The 21,651-nt window shown below is 42.2% G+C and overlaps 1 protein-coding gene across 1 annotated transcript in view; it reads left to right on the top strand.

The window, feature by feature from the left end:
* szt2 (SZT2 subunit of KICSTOR complex) overlaps window positions 1-21,651 on the top strand; it is a 108,865-nt gene extending 87,214 nt beyond the window's left edge. The window contains exons 64-74 of the mRNA XM_071531026.1: window positions 674-770; window positions 1,507-1,587; window positions 2,104-2,178; window positions 7,164-7,229; window positions 9,537-9,750; window positions 11,281-11,464; window positions 11,570-11,692; window positions 11,977-12,502; window positions 17,933-18,043; window positions 18,848-18,916; window positions 19,663-21,651. Coding sequence (XP_071387127.1) covers window positions 674-770; window positions 1,507-1,587; window positions 2,104-2,178; window positions 7,164-7,229; window positions 9,537-9,750; window positions 11,281-11,464; window positions 11,570-11,692; window positions 11,977-12,502; window positions 17,933-18,043; window positions 18,848-18,916; window positions 19,663-19,806 — 1,690 coding nt within the window. The 3' untranslated portion in view covers window positions 19,807-21,651. The remainder of the gene's footprint in view (window positions 1-673; window positions 771-1,506; window positions 1,588-2,103; window positions 2,179-7,163; window positions 7,230-9,536; window positions 9,751-11,280; window positions 11,465-11,569; window positions 11,693-11,976; window positions 12,503-17,932; window positions 18,044-18,847; window positions 18,917-19,662) is intronic.

Raw genomic sequence — 21,651 nt, 5'->3', positions numbered from 1 at the left:
TATGTTGTCACATTTTTGTATTGCGATACCTCGATTTTCGATATATCGCCCCATCCCTATTCTTAGCAAGGCTACAACACAGCTAGGTTGCTGGAATTCCTTTCATGACATGCTACAACACACTGCAGAGCAAGGCCGTGTCATCTCAAAGACAACTCTTCTTAGATTTTCATTCATTTCAATCACTGCTGGTTTGGTGTTTGAAATGTATTAGCCGCCTGGCCAGTCCATTAGCAACTGGTCTGGTGATGATCTGTTAGGCAGAATCACTAATAATGTGTTTTTCCCCATGAACCTGCCCGTTCTTTATATGAAACTTCCACCTGTATCACTCCATCTCTGTCTTTTTCCACCTCTCTGACATAACATCAGGACTTTAGTCTGTCTCGTCTCTCCCTACGTTGCGAGCGGCATTCATCCATTAGTCATCAAATGTGCTGCGATCCCCTCCTGACCTCTGACCTGCGAGCGCTGCTGCCCTGTGGCTGATGTAATCGCAGCAGATGTAGGGCAGATGCCTGTCCGGCCCGCCTGCCGCTCTCTGGCCTGGGAAATGCGTGATTCACTTTGCATTGTGTCTTAAGGGGGGGGGGGGGGGGGGGCTCTGTGGTTCGTCCAGACCCTGACTGACCGCCGACCCTTGTCCTCCACCCCACCCCCCCGTCTCCCACAGCATCGCTCGGGCTCGCGCCGCCATGCTGAGCTCCATGTCATCGGAAGGGAGGATGTCCTTTTCTTACGTCAAGCAGAAGAGCGAGGACAGCCCTAAGGTTAGTGTTCACCTCGGAAATAGGGAGATCTTCCTCTCCAAAAGCCAGGGACACACACACACTCTCTCACACACACACACACACACTTGAGTTGCTTAGCAGGGTTAGACCAATATATCCAGCTGATAATGACCTTTATTAAAAATCAAATATCGTCATATAGTATCTTGTCTGCGTATGATATAATGGATATGATGCAGTTTCACTGATAACATTTATTGTAGAATTGTCAATACTTTGTTGGATTCCGCACAAGTATGCATTTTATTATTTTTTTCATCATTATTATTATCATTATTATTATTATCCTGGGTTTCAGTGGAGAGTTTTTGTGTCCCACGATGTTTCCAGAGCCATTTTCACTCTGACAAGAATAAAATTCTGAATACTGAATGCTTGGAATTTTTACCAGTTATGACTGAAAAGGCTGTCCAGTCTTCAGAAATCACAAGTAAATCACATATACTATCGTACGCAGACAGTTCTAGCCTTACTACTCTTAATGTAAATGTTGTGTCAGAGGCTGTTCCACCCTGCCAAGGTTAAACTTCAGGGGAAAAACTGAATGCGGGTAATGTTTTGGAATCACGGAAATGGTCAAATTGAAAGATAATGAATAATAATAATAGAAAATATTAGCTATCATCAGCTACAATCCAAAAATAGCAGTATCGGCCTTCAGACACCCATGTCAGTCAGACACTGTTTTTATGGTTGCTTTGTAACCTCTTGGCAGACTACAGCAGCTGGCACCACAGCGTACCACCTTCAGAGGGCGCTGCCAGGGGGAATCGTGTTGATGGAACTGGCTTTTCAGGTGAGACAGGGACAGTGAACTACACTCACAGCATCACCATGCTCCATTCAGCTATAATCCCAGTTTGATGTCATTACAAAAAAAGTATCTAAATTTAAGGCCTTAAAAAGTATTAAAATGTCTTAAATACAATTTTTAAGGAGTCCCTAAACAATTGATTTCCAGGTATCCTTTTTCGTACTCTGCTCATTTGTAGTTTCACAATGTTCACTAACGATGTTCAATTGGAAATCAGTTTTATGTTTTGACAGATTTGTTTATTTATTTTGGGGGTTAAATTAGTCTTAAATTCAATTCCAGTTAGCAGTGAAAAGGTCTTTAAAAGTCTTCAATTTGGCTTTCTGAAACCTGAAGATACCCTATTAAAGATTCAAACTAAACCTACTCTGCTAGCGGGACCTAATGCACCCTCCTCCCTGCTGATGACTTTATTAATTGTTCAGCCACAGAGTAATTATGATGTGTTTATTAAATGCAGTAGAAAGCAGGTGCCTCACTGCCGTCTCCCTCTCTCAGGGGTGCTACTTCTGCGTGAAGCAGTATGCGCTGGAGTGTTCCCGCATCCCCATGGGCCAGACGGTCAATTCCCAGGTAAATTCTTGTCATATTTTCTGCACATCTGGATACAGAATCAGAGACAGTAAACCTGGCTCTGTCTTCTGCTGTGTGGTAGGTTTTTGTAGCGAATGACAAATCAAAAAAGAGAGGGCAAATAAGGGAGCAGGGGTATGAGAGTGAGAGAAAATGAGAGAGAGCTAGTATACTTCTTTCCTTGTATACCAGTGGTTTCTCAAAGTGGGGTTCAGGGACTTCCAGGAGTCTGAGGTTCCAGGGGTTCCTGAGGGTGTGTGTGTGTGTGTGTGTGTGTGTGTGTGTGTGTGTGTGCGCGCGCGGTGGGGGTGGGGTTTCAGGGGGTGGTGTGAATGTGATATGGTGTGAAAATGTTTGTGAAGCCCTGCTGTGTATACCATGGTAAATAAAACATTAGTGGCTCTGATGCTATGACTATTTATTTTTTTATTTTCTTTGTGACTACTGTGATTCACAACTTTTTCAGATGGCAAAAGTACATCACAGACAAAAAGGCAAACTTGTGTGGAAGTGACAGAAGCTGGTGGTCAAAATAGCGATCAGTGGGAAAAAAATCAGAAATTTAAATAGTCATTTTCTAACAAAATATGTTTTTGAAATGATTTAAAATCTGCAAGACTCTCGTGTTGCTCAGCGCTCATTGTTGTGGTGTTTCTGCACTGGCTTCCCAGAGATCACCTGTCAAACAAACAGTATGGGCGGAGCTTTTATTTCTTTAAGTACGTGGATTTTCTCTTTGTCTGTTCAGCCATGGTGGCTGTCACTGCTCATGCTAACTACTCAGTTCTTCTGTTGATTCCAAACAAACTGGAAATATAAAACGCATCACTTCCTTGGCAGCAGAGGATTTTTCCCAGGAAAGAGCTACCAGACAGCGGGTGTTGAGAACAGTAAATGGAAAAGCTTTCATGAACTGGATATAGGTTGAATTGCTATTGTGTTATCAGCAAGAGAGAGTAGCAAGACGCACATTTATTTACTGTATATGAGAAAATCACAGATTATTACTTGAACTGTGTTTCAGCTCAGTTCATTTTGATCATTACCGTGAATATACTTTGGCGGTGATAATCATATCATGAAGATGTGATGGCAGCCCATTCCACACATATTCCCCATAGCTTGTCTCATGCTTCCCCCGAGGTTCAGCTGATGGAGCTGTCTCCCTCATCCTCTTTATCGGTCTCTCTTTCTCTCCCTGTCTCCTTGAGTCCAGGTTGGCTGAGTAAATGAAGTGTAAATGAAGTGTAAATATTTGTAAATGACTGCTTTGTGTGTCTCCAAAGTGTCCAGATGTTTCTCACTGTGAGCATTTTTTCTTGTTTTCCTCCTGCAGTTTAAAATTTCCATCAGGTGTTTCTCACTAGCAACTACTGATAGTAGACTGCCAAGTCACTTAAAGGTGCTATGTGTTGCATTGTAACATTGATAAATCATTATCACAGTAATTTCTGGATTTTAGTATAATTACTGTAAATAAACCAGAGCATTGCCAAGAAGACTGGCAGCCTCTACCAGCCTCTACAAGGCATTTTACATTGTGAGCCGCTGGGTCAGATATGGTGGGAAATCTGCTGGGTTGCTTTATGGCACAAAGTTCACAAAGAGTTCACAAAATCACACCCACCTGAGACATTCTGTGCCATAACTCTATTTTTTTTTTTTTTTTACTTTGAATGATGGATTGATAGAGACACCCTTGAAGATCAGATATTGTGTAGATAAATAAAATCTGTTTAGCCTTTCAGGAGCCTTAGGTTTTGGCAAATTATTCCACATTTGTCTAATGTAGTAAAAAATGTTTTCAGACAGTTATAGTCACTGTGGACCCTCATTTTTAAAAGTCATATGACTTTTACAAATGAGGGTCTGCAGATTATTTAGACGCTGGTTTCGTGTCATTTTGATTTACAGTGTAAAAATAATTATATAATAACTATATAATATAAGAAACTATATAAATCCATGTCCAAGCACTGTGAGTTAAATATAAAATGCCTTCATTTTGAGAGCAAAGACATATTAAAAAACACATTTTTAATAGATTTTAATATCTTTTAATATCCCTTTGATCTCCAAATAAAAGCATATTTTTTTAACTGATATTGATAGTAGATTTCTATACTTTCTTGACAGTAGAGGTATATTTTTTCCGTTGTTTTGTTTTCTGTTCAGTTCCTTCCAACCCATGACCACCGTGAAGTTGGTTTGAAATCCTGAAACAGGTTCAGTCTATTCTTCTTTACGGTCAGACTCTGGAAGTATCTTCTATCCAGAGCGTTAGTAACACTAGTAACACTTCTTTGGAAAGTAAAAAAAGAAGCGGAAGTGGATGGTCTCTGTCTTTCTGTCTTTCTTTACTTGCAAAGTTTAATGTTTCCTGACAAGAATCAATAGATGAGATGCGATTTTTCAGCCTCTTTTTAAGGATTTAAAGGTTTTTAGACACAACTCTCATTTCATCTGCCAAAGGGTAAAAGGGTTTGAGTGGTGAGAAAGGATGCATTCATAAATTGTAGTTTCTGTGTGTGTTCTGTGTATCCACATATCCTTAAATAGTCTGAAAAAAAGAACTGGCTAAATTTAAGGCCTTAAAAAGTACTAAAATGTCTTGAATCATTTTTTTTTTCTTATTAGTGTTCTTTGCGCTGCATGTCCACTCTTGGGTACAGAACAGGGTTAGTAGTACAGTATGCATATTATCTACTTTACTTAACACATTTGGATTTCATGTCCCTTAATGATTCATTTCTTTGTGTCCTTTTTCTTATACTGCCAATTTATAGTTTCACAGCGTTCATTAGCTACAGTATGTTCAATAACAAATCAGCTCGTTTTGCCAGCTTTATTGCTTTGTTCTTCAATTCAATTCCAGGTAGCGATAAAAATCTAAAATGACTTAAATTTGGCTTTCTGAAACACACAGATACCCCGCTGTTGTGTGTGTGTGTGTGTGTGGGAGAGGGAGGATTTGTAATTGCAGGCAGTGCGTTTTGACCCGCTGTCCATGTGAGCGAGTGTATGCGCGTGTGAAGGAGGGTTTTAGAATTGGAGGCTGAACTCAGTCGTCGTCAGTTACCGTAATACGGACATGGTTGCTTTGCCTTATATGGTGCACAGTTCATGCTCACGCCTCACTCACTCTAATTTGTCTGCCAGGCTTCCCACATATTACTCTGAAGCCATTCATCTGAGCGTGTCAATGCTGTAGTCGATTTGTCTCCCTTGCATGTGCGTAGTAGATTACAGTACTGTGACTACATCTGCCTTGTCGGATCTGTCGCCCTGTGAGCGCTCCACTCGTAGCGTGTTTCATTATTGTTTTGTCCCATCATCTTTGTGTCCCCAGCCTGCACTGTGTCTTCCTGTGTGAGTCTTGTGTTGGAGAGAATGCATACGTTTCTGTCTCTGTCTGTCTATCTGACTCCTTGTCTATCTGCTTGCAGTCCAGGCTCCCAGGCTTTGGAACAGGCAAAATCAGTGTCGTCTTTTAATATAGATCACTTCACAACACATTTTTACAGACGGACTTTCATATATTTTGTTTTCACCCCCGTCAGAGGTTCTCAAATGGGGTCTGGGGACCTCCAGGGGTCTTGAGGAGGTTCCAGGCAGTCCCCAGTAAAATAAGGAATAGTTTAATTTTGCTGTAATTTAAAGGAATGCACAAAGTTTTTGGGAGCTCGCACCGGTGGTTATCTTACCCGTTAAGTGATGAGAACATAGCCACCAAAATCATCCATGTGTCCCCGGTTGATAGTTGGCTCCAGTGCTCCATACTAACACTTTAGCATACACTATGTTGAGTGATAGTAGGCTCCATGCTAACACTTTAGCATACACTATGTTGAGTGATAGTAGGCTCCATGCTAACACTTTAGCATACACTATGTTGAGTGATAGTAGGCTCCATGCTAACACTTTAGCATACACTATGTTGAGTGATAGTAGGATCCATGCTAACACTTTAGCATACACTATGTTGAGTGATAGTAGGATCCATGCTAACACTTTAGCATACACTATGTTGAGTGATAGTAGGCTCCATGCTAACACTTTAGCATACACTATGTTGAGTGATAGTAGGCTCCATGCTAACACTTTAGCATACACTATGTTGAGTGATAGTAGGCTCCATGCTAACACTTTAGCATACACTATGTTGAGTGATAGTAGGATCCATGCTAACACTTTAGCATACACTATGTTGAGTGATAGTAGGATCCATGCTAACACTTTAGCATACACTATGTTGAGTGATAGTATGCCACTAATATTGTATCAAAAGTGAGAAAATTAGAACTTTTAACTGCTCTAACACTAAATGGTAAGTAATTTTAAATGCTAATGCGGCCAAGTCTGGCAGTTTTGCGGAGGAGATGAGTAACATTTTCACAAAATATAATGCCACAAAAATAACGTATTGTCTGAACTAGCTGTTTCTGTTATTAGTCGAGGTGGTGGGCGACGGGAGGCAGCTAAAAATGTGTACAGCTAAAAATCACTGTGCAGTGGTTAGTACTGAGTATGTGGTTGCTCAGATGAAGTAGTTCCAAAAATCAACCTGGCTACATCAGCTACGTTAAGAGTCGGACTCTGTGTGTTTGTTGGTTGGTTGGTTCATTCATGCATGATTTTGGTGTCTCTATCCTCAGTGCTTAAAGGATAAGCTGACCAGCAGCACAATCTCCCCAAAACTTGGTGTACTCCTTTAATTCATTGGAAATCATCACAGTTGGATAATGTATAAGAACAACTATTCTAATCATGGGTTCCACTCTCACCACTGTTCTCTCTCTACATACAGCGTAAACAGTTCTACAAATCCTTAATGTGTGTCTATTTGGGTTTCCGTGGCATGGAAACGTTTGAGAACCCCTGATCTATTTTTATTCTCGTAGTATTCTCTCTGTCTTCCCTTTCTGTCTGTCCATCTGTCTGTCTGTCTGTCTGCCTAGTCCCACCTCATGTTGTCTCTCCATCAGGGCAGCCTCCTCACCAAACCTCGTTGCAAGCCGTTTCCAGATGCCGCCCCAGTATCTGACTCTGCGGTATGTCCCAGCCATTCTCAAGGGAGGGGTGTCTCGCTACAATCAGGCTTCACCCCTCCCCGTCACTCTGCTTGCTACCATCAGTCCTGGCCTCTTCCGTTCTAACTCTCCCGTGTCTTTTCTCTTTGTCTCTTTGGGAATGGGATGGCTTCCTCTGTCTAATGAAGTCCTCAGTCCAGTCCGTGGGAGCTCTGGCTCCTGCGCAGCTCGGGCTTCTTGAGTTTCTCACATAATTCCTTAGATTTGGGTCAGGTTCAAAAAGTATTTGAAAATTACAGTTATTAGCAATTACAGGCTTTAGGTGGGTTTAGACTCACAAACCCAGTTCAGGTATGAAAAGAACATTTTTTTGAGGTTCAGGTCTGAATCAAGCTCTGGCAAAAAAAACAAAAAAAACAAACACCACCACCCTATTATTCTGGGATTTCCTTTTCCTCCTTGATTTTTCAACAGGCTGTCTGTCTCCATGCTTGCTGCCGGGTTGTCGGGTTTGTCCCAGCTTGTGATTGGCTATGTGTGGGCCGCCACTGTGTTCTTCAATGCCCTTTCTGTGACTCTCTTGCAGTATTTCCTCTCGCATTTTTGGTAGCAGGGGGAATGAGGGTTTGCTGGAACCGGGATTTGCCGCCAGACCCTGTTTCCAGTGTCAGTTCCAGCATCGCTTGGGGTTTAAATATGTCTCTTGTTTGGATACTTACAGTATATCCTGATATATGGGGAAAAAAATCAAGCTGGAGAACTCCACTAGCAGCAAATTAAATCTTTACCTGGGCACATAACAATTTTTCTGAAGCTGCTTGGTAAACACAAGGGAATTCCCCACCTTCTTAGCGGTCATATACCTGCTCTCAGGATTTACCATTGAAGGGCAGTTGGGGTAACACACAGGGCTTTACTTTTCTTTTATTTCCGGCCAAATCCCCGTCATTTCTCCTGGAGATTTGGTTGTCCTGGTGGCATCCCCTGAAAACAGGATGCTGCTTAAAATGGTGTAGTTCTATATCACATTAATCCAGCTCTTCACTCTTCATTAAACCCATGTACCTCCGAGACACAGACAGAAAATGTGATCTCGCTACTTTTTTTGGGCTTTCTTATCATGGCTGATCTTGTCCTTTTTTTTCCCAATCAACTCGCTTTGTGTATTCTTTGCTTCTTGGATGACCCCCAATGATTACAACTTCTGTCAATTTTTATTCTCTGTTCATTTTCATTTTCATGGCTGTCTGTGAACAAGGCTGACAGGAGATTAGCCCTAGCCCCGTGACCTAACAATTTCCTCTTGTCAAAGCTATGTTGGGCACTTGCGTAGCTAGAACATGGAATGATACAAAAGGTTTATTAGGGATTACAGGTTAGGAAATAACAAATGATCGCTCTGTGGTCAAGAGGACACAGAAAAGGAATGTTCTGTTTCTTTGTAGTCCTAATAGCTTTCTGGTTCCATAGATGGCAGGGTCAAAGGTCACATTTAATTGGTCTGCAAGACTGGAATACTACCAGGGCAGACGAAGAGAAAAATTAATAACCAGAGTGTTCACCTTTTCTTAACTCTGTACCACCAGAGAAATACTCTTACTCCGTCTTATCTGTGTGGTCTGAATGGTAATGAAAGCCCCCTGCCCTGTTGCTAGTGTTAAGGCAGGAGGCTGTGAAAAGTTCCTAACACTGACATGGAGATGAAAGTTTTCTCTGGGAGAACAATACCTTTTTTCTTGACTCTTTGATTTGATAATGGCTATTTGCATTTGTTCCAGGCAAATGGTCAAGATAAAAGTAACTGCAGTAATAGCATTGAGCCCCCCCCAAAAAAACTCCCTGTATTGTGCTGTAATTACTGCGTGCTGTAGCCTCTCAGTGCAGTCATTTGCATTTGCCATTAATGCTTTTGTAAGTCCCCCTTTGATGTTGGATTTAATTAAATAAGATACTATTATGAATTTGATTGATAATCACAGCTGCTTACAAAAGGCTCTCACAAAGGAGCAATGGGAGTAACGGAGCAGTAGGCACTTAAGGTGCACAGCACAGATTGTTGGATACAAAGCAGACAAAGCTGGGAAACAGAAGGGTATCGCCCCTTCAGATGCAAAGCAGGTTTACCGGTGGGTTATTAGACAGATAACTGTCGAGAGAAAGTGTTGTGCTAAATATTACTTTGCTGGACAGGTTATATTAATTTTCCAGAAGGATGTAGTGCACATTTCTAGACTTGTGTGCAGGGTTCTCTTCCTGTGGAGAGGTACTGTGGTTGTCAGGTAGTCAGTCTGTGCAGGTCATGACTATGTATCTGCCCCTCTATTCTAGCTCTCCATGCTCTTCACTGAGGAATGTGATAAGGTGCGGGACCTGATGCACGTACACTCATTCAGCTATGACTTCCACCTGCGAGTGGTTCACCAGTACCTGGTGGGCTGCCACATGACGCTCCGCCAGGGCTACCAGCTCACCGGCTTCCTGGATGACTTCATCTCACATCACCCAGATATCCCCAAGTTTGGCCGCAACCACGTCTTCCAAGGTGACTCGGTTGTAACGTGATATTTGATGTCGATACATTTTCACTTTTTGGGCACACACACATACAGAGAAGCTCTAGAGGAGTCACCCTCCAACCTTAGCTGCCCTGGGCATCTAGGCCCAGATTCATGAAAGGTTTGGGCAGGGAAGAGTGTGCACTTTATTACCAAATGACCAAATCAGAATGCCATGCTCTTCATTAACCATGCACAATGAGCAGAAAGCTGCCTAATTGTGCTGCAAAAAAATAAAGCCTCTTTACGCCTGTCATTGTCATTCATATGTAAATTATATGTATATCTGTAAAGGCCCAAAATAATTGACCATAACGTAATATCTGCCCGTAATGAACGGTGGTATGGTGGAATGGTAATGAAAGGTGGAATAAAACCTTTGTGCAAAGAGTTGGTCCATTCAGAATGGCTGCTATTAATGCTGCAGCATTGTCACCAGCAAGTCAGGCAGCAAGGGTTTCCCATCCTAGAATCTCAAATCAGATCAGAGGATGCTTGAACTGGAAAGGGGCTTCAGGGTGCAGGGGTGCCAACCTTGGTGGATTATTCTTAGCTAATCCACCAGCTAAAGATATTTGCCCTTGCAATGGGTTATGAAGAAGTTATTTGCCTGTGCAGTGCTCTTTTCAAGGGCTTGTTTTGTGCCAACACTTGATTTTCATAAATTTCTTAGCAAATAAAACAAAAACTCTGTGCTGTTGGCTCAAGGAACTGAGGTGCCAAAAATTACACAAATTGCACTTGCAATGCAGGCTAAGTGAATCTGGACCTCAGGCTTTTAACCCAGCTCTCAATATTGACACTTGAAAAGAGGAAAAATTACTTCCTGGAATATTATTACACTACCTGTGGCTACTTTGATGTGTTAATGCTTTAGAAATATGATTTTTAAACTAGTTTCTTCAAACAAAAGTGAGTGGTGGTGACTACTAATCCCCAGGGAGGCCAGTATTGGTACTTAACCATTCAAGAACCCACATGGCAATGACAACTGGAATTACATGAAAGTGAAACACTATTACTTTAAATAGCCTGGCCATTTTGGTGGCTCAGTAGGCTATCACGCATACCTTGTATTTGCAACATTGTGAGTTTGAGTATGGCTCTCGACCTCTCCGCAGCATGCCATCCACCTCACTCTGCCCAGCTTGTCCGCCTCTCTCTACAGCTCACTGTTCACTAAAAGAGAAATCCCATAAAAATAAGCTTCAAAAAGCTTTTAAATTGTCTCATTGCTGCAGAAAAGAGGTGACTCAAATCCAAAGTGCTTTCATTCTCTTCCCTTTCTACTTTTAGTGGATATATATCAAGGCTGTTTCAGCCTTTCCAGGGGGTCTTTCTGAGTCATTATAGAGATAAAAGATTGTCATTTGCATAGCTTGCCTTCCATATTCCACTTTCATATATTTTCAAACGCTGGGTTTGAAAGCTCTGTGGGTGAGCAGGAGGACCTGCGAACCACTGTGATAACTTTTATGATTGTGTTTCTGAGTTTCTCTGATCCTTGTTTACATAAGGGAGCTTCTCCATTTCCACGGGGATGATAACCGCTCACCAGCTGTACAACTACATCACTGACCATGCCAGCACCTACGGCATGAAGCCCCTCCGCATGTCCAAGGCCGCGGTCACCGCCGACAACAAGAAAGGGACACCGAGCGCTGACCTCCACGAATATGCGCTCGTGGCTCTATGGAACAGGTAGAAATGACGGTCGAAAAATCAAGCACCTCCGTATCACAGATGAAATATACATGAGCTGTTTCATTTTCTTCTCCTCCTCTCTCCTTTTCTTTCTTCCTTTAGCTCCGGCTCTTACAAGGATCTGGAAGGCCTGCATCACCATGACGACTTTGATGTGTCCCTGTTGGTGAGCCATAACGCTGCTCCGTTTGAGGAGCAGTCAGAGGGGGAGAGGCATCTGCTGAGGTAAGGAGATATGAAAGAATAGATTATAGGAGACATAATGGGTAAATAATTATACACCCAAGGGTTAGACCAGGGCACTGCGCTTGTGTGAAGACATGACACTCACCCCATGCCTTGGGGAATCTGGGAAAGCGATTATTTTGCATAGTACAATTGTGTTTTGATCGTAATTCATCACACTTTGAATCAGAGGAGGCAGGACTTTGTTGTCTGCACTGTATTTGCATGCAATACAGACAGTTCTGTGTACTGACTGCACTGTATTCATACCCTTATGTGTTTAGGCTGCGGTACTACGTGATTATGACCAGTCAGAGAGAGCTGTTTCCTCGGCTGACGGCGGACATGCGGCGCTTCAAGAAGCTCCCCCAGATCCACCGCGACCCCGGCGAGTCGGGCGGCCGGCTCCCCCCGGACCGGGCGGAGGCGGGCGGGCCGCGGGCCGCCGAGCACGACCTGTGGGAGGAGACGTCGCCCGAGGCCACGGCGGCTTCGGCCCCCAGCGACGGCAACGAGTTCTACCCTCTGGTGGGGTCGACGGGGAGCGGGGCGGAGGCTCAGGGGCTGCTGTACCCGTCCCCGCTCTTCCCCCTGCTCAACAACGAGGTGGCGGCGGCCCGGCGGCAGATCCAGGCCAGCGTGGAGCAGGCCATGGGCCACTGTCGCAGGGACAACCTGTGGAGGAGGCTGTTCCACGGAGAGCACCTGGCCCTGGACAAGCTGAAGCTGAGCAAGTTGTCGTTCAGCGAGCTGGAGGAGCTGCTGGACGCCGTGCAGAGCCGCTCAGTAGGGGAGATCGACCCCCAGCTGGTAAACATCATTTCTTTTGGCATTTTCACCATTTTTAGACAAAGTAGAAAGAGACAGGAAAGATTGGGGGAGAGAGAGAGGGAGAGGGAGAGGGGGAGGGGGAGAGGGAGAGGGAGAGGGAGAGGGGGAGAGGGAGAGGGAGAGGGAGAGAGAGAGAGAGAGAGAGGGAGATGACATGCGATAAAGGTTCTGGGCTGATACTGTGTTACATTAACACTTGCTTACTCCCTTATACAATAGATCGAGTTTCTAATTCAGCATGAAAGACAAGAGATTTAAAATTACAAGAAAGCATTTTCACGCATAACCTCCCACCCAAATATATCCCCACTCTTCACTGTATATTTACCATTTACATTCAGACCTTCCTCCCTCGCTTTGCAGCTGTGACTGTTGGATCAGAATACACAACCAAAATTTCATCATCTGCATATTTCTGAATATGTTTTGGCATTAGGCATCACTGGAGGCAGGCGTAGCATTCTGTTAAGTGCTATGCTAAATCTCATTTGTTTCTGAAAGCCAGAGGAAACAGAGAAAACAGGTTGTGTTTCTGAGTGCAACTGAGGGCTTACACTTCAGTTTCAGACTTGATAATAGAAGATTGAGCATGTCTTCATGAACTGATTTCTTTATTTTTGTTATCAATGTGTTATACTAGCAATTGTTGGCATTATCAGTGATCTGTTATTGACAGAATAATATCAGTGATGTGTAGTGACGGATGGTTGACAGCAGGCACTGGAGACTTAATATGGAAGCATTTCAAACATCAACACTATCGTACAAATGAAGAAGCAGAGAACAAAACAAAAATGTGCCACTCCTTGCCAAAATGGAGGGAAGTGGCTATTAAAATGTTGATAAGCCCGGTGCTCGGTCACAACACTGGTTTATATGCGAACCAACTTTTTTCCATCTGATAGAGATACTCTATGCTTTCTGTTGAGATTGGCTGGTTAAGATAATGCGTTGACAGTCGACGCTGTAATATGACTCCTTAATGGCGAAACCCTGAAAACCCTGTGGTACAAATACAGCCAAAAATGACTAGACATGTCATGTCCGGGCTGTGCTTAGTCTGTAACATCCCAAATAGCTTAATTTGTCAGCTTTGTAAAACAGAGATCACTTTGGGTTCTCTGTGGCAAGCAATCACTGCAATTATACTTCTTACACTCACTTTCAATGACACAGCTTCCATTACAAGTTTTATGCTGTGTGTGTGTGTGTGTGTGTGTGTGTGTGTGTGTGTGTGTGTGTGTGTGTGTGTGTGTGTGTGTGTGTGTGTGTGTGTGTGTGTGTGTGTGTGTGTGTGTGTGTGTGTGTGTGTGTGTGTGTGTGTGTGTGTGTGTGTGTGTGTGTGTGTGAGATTTCCCCTTGGCTGGTGGGTTCAAGTGGAATTGGTATGCAAGGTTAACACCCTCTCAGTGTTGAAGCATTGGTGTTGCTGTAAGGAGCCATCCATTCCATAATTACCCAGCCTCCTCTGACAGCTGGAGAGAAACACGCCATCTATGTTCATGTGTCACAAATAATGATGACCCCCTTAAGAGTTATTCCACTAAGTTTCAGAAAATCAATTATACTAATCCTGTGGTCTTGGACCGGTCAGTCGGTTGAAACTCCACTCTCGCACTCTTACATCGTTACATATCATCAGTCTATGATGTTCATTGCCTTCCAAGTTATTTTGTGATGAAGTGTTATTTTTTTTGGTTTCCCTTTACCTGCGTTGTCTACTTCTACTTCAGTTAGTGATTTCCTACATTTCCCAGAATGCAGCCCCAAGCGAAGGGGCGTGAACTTGTTATATGACATATGAGTATAAAATTGTCGAGTTAGCCAGTCTACTTAGTGACCATTGGGGCATGTCTATGATCACAGCCACACTCCTTACTCAAAACACATCATGTCTTGTGGCTGCATTGCATTCTGGTCTATTGAGGCTGCTGTCAGTGGAGAAACTGGTCTCTCTGCCTCTTCTACGATGGATTTCTCCCTGCATGACTGTTGGTGCAAAATGGTGAGTCTAGAAAGAAGCCCTCGCTGTTTGATTCTGAGGGACTGACACCAAGGCACAATGCCAATAATACCTGTTTAAACAGTGTTAAAGTGTTTTGGGGTGGCTTTTTTCTTTGTCATTATCTACTCACCCTCATGTCAGTTGAAACGCTGGTGAAGTTTGTATGACAGTATAACACACAGCCAGGCATGTTGGTCATTTTTGCCCGTTTTTAAACTCTAAAGAAGCTGTCACCATTCACTCCAGGAGGATGAGTAGATAATGAAAAAAAACTACTCAATCAAGTTTGATAGGAATAGAAAGGAGAGGGCTTTGGCCTTGGATTCATGCACAATGAGAATAACTTACAAAACTATACAAAAGTGCGTTGTGCTGTCGTCTGTCAAGTGTTTTGAATACAAGTATACAGCCAGCCAAGCTCCATTCACAAAGGACTTGAGGGTCAGACTGTAGCCTTGAAGCTCCGGGTATTTAATACCAACTAAAAGTGTGTGAGGTTTTTAAAACTTCACACACTTGGCTATGCTTACTATAGTGAAACACAATGATGGCAGCAGGTAAGAAGAGTCTGATCTCCTTTGGTATAACTTACTTGCCCAAAATGTCATAGAACTAAACAGGAAGGTAGCAGAAGGGTATTAAAATGACATAGTGCATAACAATTGCCTGGAGGGCAGGATAGTGAAGTGCGGTCTGAAAATGGTCTGCACTGCAAAAAATGTCTATCCTAACAAGTCATTTAGTCTCATATTCAGCCTTCAGTTCTTATTTTTCTTAAACCAAGAGAAACATTCTGCCAGTGAGGTGAGATAACTCCACTTGTTGCCAATGCAGCTTCACTTGTTTCAGGATTTTTCTAGAAATGAGTGTCAGTATGTTGAAATAAGTCAGAATAAGGCAGATCACTGCACTACTATCAAGAAAATGACACTTGATTCCACAAACTTCTTGAAACTAGTTGATATGCATTGGAAACAAGTGAAATGATCTTACCCCATTGGCAGATTTTTTTCACTTGTTTTAATAAAATTACAGTTTCAGGGCTCAATAACAGACTGAAATGACTTGTTAAGATGGAGATTTTTTGCAGCGTGTTTCTTTGTCAGCTCGTCCTGCAGCCAGCAGGACTTTTTAGTCACTTGCTTCCCAGCTGTTTCCTCCACCAATTTCCAGCCCCAAAGTTTCAATGCTTAGGCCTTCATAAGTAAAGGCTTTTATCATAGTGCGAGTTCGTTATATAGCCACAGGGCATATCATAAGTCTTCATGCTCACACTGGATTGACAGAGAAGCTCTCTTAGAAGTCCTCTGCCTACATTTGAAATCAAGAAAATCTCTTCAAATCCTACACTAAACCAAGCTGAACTGCTGCATGCTTGCAATATACAGTGTGGCTCGTATTACGCTTTTCCTGTCCTGTCAAATGCTACTTGAGGATTTGAGTACAGGTAACCCTTTTCTAAGTGAGATGTGAGCCCTTTGAAATCCATTTCAATTTCTCACAAATTCCTTTTTTTCCCCCCCGTTTTTAGATTTTACAGTTTGATTTTTCAATGGAGCGAGAGAAACGCACTCACAAAACACGGAGAGAAAAGTTATGCTCAGCCACACTGCATCAGACATGCAAACAATCGGTCATTAGGGCGGCACGTCTTTGTCTTCACTGAAGACTGAAGCCAATGAACACGATCTAATGATCAAAATGTTGCACTGATGCACTTTGTGGCTAAGCATAACTTTGGCAAATACATGCCATGAAAGAAAGTTTGCCTTTCCTTTTTTTCTGTTTTTTTGTGTTGAGTGGGTTTCTCTTGCCCTGTTGAATAGTTCCTCATTAGTCGAGTCTGGGTGTAACAATCTTTTGGGTTATTTTTTCCATTTTATTTTTCCCAGATTCTGGGTTTTGCACATTTTTCAGTGTATTTACTGTCAATATGGCCTGTAATCACAATTTTGTTTACATAGGGCCTGATTCAGACCTTGACTCTAGTGCTGTACACTGTTGCTTAAATCAGTTTTTACACTGTGCCCCACAGTTCCAGTACCAACCTTGGAGTTAACTGTGGGCATAAGTGGCCTCCTGCAAGATGCTACCTTTCATCTGACTGATTCTGACTCCCCAAACCCTGCAATTTGTCTAGCACTCCAATCAGTTTCATGATGTAAATTAAGGAATTTGCATACTAATGAGCGCCAAAGGCATCAAATAGGATATAACTTGTTGTGCCACAAAAACATGAAGGAAATGAAGTAGATGTGCAACACTGAATGGTATTTAAAGCAATGTGACAACTCTCCGTTTATGTGCTCCAGTTTTTAAGGGACCTCCATCATTGAGTTTGAGATAGTGTGGGAAAATCTCAGTCCGCTGTCTCCTGGCCCAGTTGTTAATGGCAATGAGCAGATAGAATAAAGAATATATATACAGTATGTTAGCCAGACGCTGATGTGCAAAGATGTATGATCAAGGACAGATTTCATTTAAAGCAAAGACATGAAAAGGAGAAAAGTCCATGGCCCAATGAAAAGGATAGAATGAGAGAATGTAGTAAGCCATTCTAATTTTTTCATTCTCTTAAAGCCGTTTTGATCTAAAGGCTTATGCTTAAATGCTTGAAATGTGTTTCTTAGACAAATATAAATAGTGAAGTGAATGTATGAATTTCTTTCCAAAGCCTTTGCCTTTCCATCAAGGCAAAGTGTGGCTACTTTAAAGAATCTAAAATATAAGATAGTTTTGATTTGTTTAACACTTTTTTGGTCACTGCATAATTCCATTTGCGTTATTTCATAGTTTTGATGTCTTTCACTATTGTTCTAAAATGTGGAAAATAAAGAAAAATGTGGTGTCCCCAAACTTTTGACGGGCAGTGTTCCATCCATCATAAAGAGTAGAAGCAGCATTAGTCTTTATCTAAAAGGAGACTGTTAGATCAAGCATCCAAGCATCCAACACACAACCTTACTTGGAGCTGGTGAGTTCAGTTTGAAAGTGACTGCACTTTCAAGTACTTTGCCTTCCCTGTCTGTTCATTTCAAGTAGAATCACCTTGATCACTTCATCTCAGATAATTGCCTGTGTCTTATTGCAGCCTGGAAGATCTTCAAGTTTTATCCAAGATCTCCAGTAAACAACTGGTTAGGAAAGTTGATAAAACCGCTCATGCAGCCGTGGAGGCGTGCATCACTGTCAGGATATTGCCACAGGCTTTATTCATTAAACAGGAAGCTGTTCTCAGACATAACTATTCAACCATGAAAAATTGTCAGTTTATATATTATTCAGCTGTGACATCTCAGTTTCACTGTATATGCAGGTACAGTAGAATATAAAGTCTATCTTCAGGTTTGGCCTATCTTTAATAAGGCAGGTTGTTGTAATGCCAGTCTTGTGTGTTGCTGTAGGACTGTTTCTTGACAATGGGTCCGAGCTGGTACCAGAGTCTGATCAAAGTCCTGCTGACCCGCTTCCCTCAGAGCTGCCGGCACTTCGACGACAACGGCATTCAGTATCTGGTGAGGCTGCTTTTAATTTATTTCATAATACAAGTCTTGATGGAACAAATCTGGTTTGAAGCCAGGGCAGAAACACAATTGACTTTTTTTTGGTGAACGAAAACATGTCGCACCTTAAAGTAATGCGTTACAAGTTTTCTTTTTTCTTTGCTTTTGGAGGGGGTTTTTTTTTTAATTGGAAGTTTGCAGACAAATCCACAATCCGTGGCTGCCCCAAGTCACCTTGAATTTCCTTAAATTAGGCGCTGCACTTCACTGGCCTCTAAGTTATGTAAAAAAAGGGGGAGGAAAAAAACATTCTATTGAAAGAATATAGTCTATTCAAAAGTGCCAGACCTCTGTGGTTTGAAGTGGGGTTTTGGTGGAGTTAAAATGTAAAAAGGGACTCTATAGGGGGATTATTTGTGTCTTCAGGGGAATAATTGCGGGTTCCTTCAGAGTTTCATGAGATCAGTTCCTCTTCAATTTGTAATTGAGAGGCTTGAGATCAAAAGAAGTTCTCTTATTTCTGGAGATTGCCAAACCGATGACTGCAGCCTGACCTCTCCCTTCTATCCTCTCCCTCTCAGTCATACATTAAGGGTGCAGTAATACTTTGTAGACAGTCAAAATCAGACTTACTTTCATTAATCAAGTAAAATGAACATGGAGGAATTTTTCTCAGGGTAATATGGCGCAGAGGCACATCAGCAATTTACTTAAACTTAGTATTTACTGATGCAACAGTAGTCACTAAGCTGCTGAATCCCTGGAAGTAGACATTATAACTGCACATTAACAGTCATCAATATCATTTTGTTTCAGGCGGTTCTGAACCAGAAATTCACTGACTGCTTTGTCCTGGTCTTTCTGGACACCCCAGCTGGAAAAACAGTGAGTAGTTATGCTCAGGTCTTGAACGTACAGAATGATTTCAGATTGATCTGTAGTGTAACAGCAGTCTTTTGATGACGTGCTTTGCTTGAACACTGAAGTACACACTTTGCAACTTCTCAAGCTAAGGCTGAGCTTTAGGTTAATGGTCCTTGTACTGTGACAAGGGGAATAGTACTGTTTTGCAAGATTTATTTAAAGGATAATTTCTGTTATTTTGGACCTATATATAATTTGTGTAGTACCTGTAATACTTGGACCCACAGAGAATATTGACTCCAGAGCTGTCAGCTGTTGGTTGAAACAGCGAGCTTACTGCTAACAATGAGTCCAAATGGGGTTTGTCAAAATATCTTCATAAAAGCTGTTTGTGGCTCCCAAGGAGAGTTGAGAGTAAACATGACACCGTTCCTCCATTACGCACACGTTCACTGATCAGGAAATCACTGAACTGTTTGTCTCTGCTGCAGCACAGACTGCTGTGGGGTGAAAGTGTGTTACTGGCGGAGTGATCTAGTTTTGGACAGTCAGGTCAGAGTGTAAACAGAGTTTGGGGGAAGACAATCCCCATTTGGACTCATTGTTAGCAGCAAGAGACAACAGAGCTTGCCATTTCAACCAAGGGGGTCCAAGTACTACAGGTATGTAAGAGACAAATTATATATAGGTCCAAAATCTCCACACTTAACCTTTAAATTAGAATATCTCAGGACAACAATCCCTTTATGTTCTCTTCCTTCCCCCAGAGCCTAAAAGTTGTATTTCGGGAGCCATTGCCATCACAACCACAGGCTAGCAACAGCCCTCCGCCTCAGCTGGTGTCCATGTACCATCACCTGGAGTCTGTAATCAACACAGCCTGCTATAACCTTTGGACAGGACTGTTGTAGAGCCGAGCACCAGGATCAGTGCTGGACTTAACCTCTAACTTGCGCACTGAGGACAGATGGGACGTGACCAGGACAACACATGAAAGCAGGAATTAATGGCGAGGGAAGGAAAAATCCTGAAAAAACGACATGAAAAACTGATAAAGCACAGCGGGTTTTCTCCCCCGCTGACTGAAAATATCATTACTTGAACGATTCCTTCAACACTGAATTAAAGAATTGAACTCCCGTTTGTCGGTTTAGCCTCACTGCAGCTACACGACAGACTCTGGGGCTCAGCTCAGTTCTACCTTGCCATGACAGAGTTGGACTTTAACAACAGCATTGTACTGGACAGTGATGTTATTTATGCAATCTTCTCCCCCTGTGATTCCCAACGCACAGAGCCTTTGACTGACGAACTTTGAGTGAGTCATAGCGAGAATGTAGAACGAATGACAGAAGCGGGGGCTACTCTGGGCAAGCTTTCTGAAGCCTTAGCATTAAACAAGTGCTTCCCAACGGATGGGTCTGGACCGGCAAGTAGGTCCCGAAATGTTAGAGGAATACTGTGTTATCTAATACATTTGCTCAAGACCTCATGGACAAGGAAACATTTAGGTTCTGATGCAAAGCCAGTTGAGAAGCCACTGCCATGCTCATCTTTTATTTGGTGACTGAGAATTGAGTATCATCAGTCAACGTGAGAATCCTACTTACATGTACAGTATATTAGCAGTTTTGATTTACTGGATCCAATACCCACAATACGCAGGCTATTATGTAGTGTAATTGCACAAATTTCATACTCCCTAGCTTCATGAATAAGTCTAAGTTGTCTTGGATATTGTGCCTTCTGATAGCCTTTGCTAGCTAACTCATGCCACATCGTTTTTGTTTTTTTTGGTTGTTTTTTTGCGAGAGAGAGTGCTAAGATGTCTGCAGTGTTGGATGACTTTAATGTTGGATTTTCATAAGTGTCAAACCTGCTCCCCACTTTAACCCCACTGCCATATCTGGAGCCCTGAAGTGCCTTTCTCGGTTTGTTTTTGCCCTTTGTGTGAAGACTGCGTTATTCCATCAGCTTTGTGAAGAAGATCTCCGGAAACGCAGACTCCTGATGTTACGCAACGAGAAGTGCCTGAGTCGGTTTGGGAAATGCGAACAAAAATTAGAGACACGTGGAGTCACTCGATGTTGCATTAGCGGTTATAACCATCACTTGTTTTTTTTTTGCAGTCTAAAATGAACACAAGGTAAATCATGTTTTCCATTACCTCTGCCTTTCACAAACAAGTAAATGGGGCATATTAACTTTGATGATTTGCATACTGATGCCACATGTCATCAGTGAAGACTAGTGTTTCCAAAGTGTGTTTAGGAATATGTAGTGATGTATTTGACTTTTCGTTGCATATTCTGAAATAGTGTGGCTGGTAATCAGGCCTCAGTTTACAAGGAGCTAATATAAAGATAGGCACGGAAGCCACCTATAACATCACCATTGTAACAAACATTAACTATGAAGGGTTGATATCCATTGCAATATCTTAATTATTGACTCGTTAAACAGCCTTATTTTCTACACATTTTCACTGGAAGGAAACCAAATACGTTTTTGAAGTTCTTTGTTGATGTAATATGAAGGAGAAATGTTAAGTAACGGAGAACAGCAGTGCTCATATAAAGTCAAAAATTTGATTGTTTGAATGTTAAACACTGGATATCGATCATGCAAAATGTGAACTGTAAGAATAGTTACCCCTTGGCATTTTGAAACTGTAATGTCAATGTTGCACTGTCTGTAATTGCATTATGTATATTATGTATATATAGAACAATTTGTATGTATGAAAATGCTAAATA

Source organism: Centroberyx affinis, unplaced genomic scaffold, assembly GCF_046629955.1.
Source record: "Centroberyx affinis isolate AG114_WGS23_722 - 3 ecotype Tasmania unplaced genomic scaffold, CSIRO-AGI_Caff_v1 ptg002023l_1, whole genome shotgun sequence".
Lineage (NCBI taxonomy): Eukaryota > Metazoa > Chordata > Actinopteri > Beryciformes > Berycidae > Centroberyx > Centroberyx affinis.
This window is presented reverse-complemented; position numbering and strand designations above follow the sequence as displayed.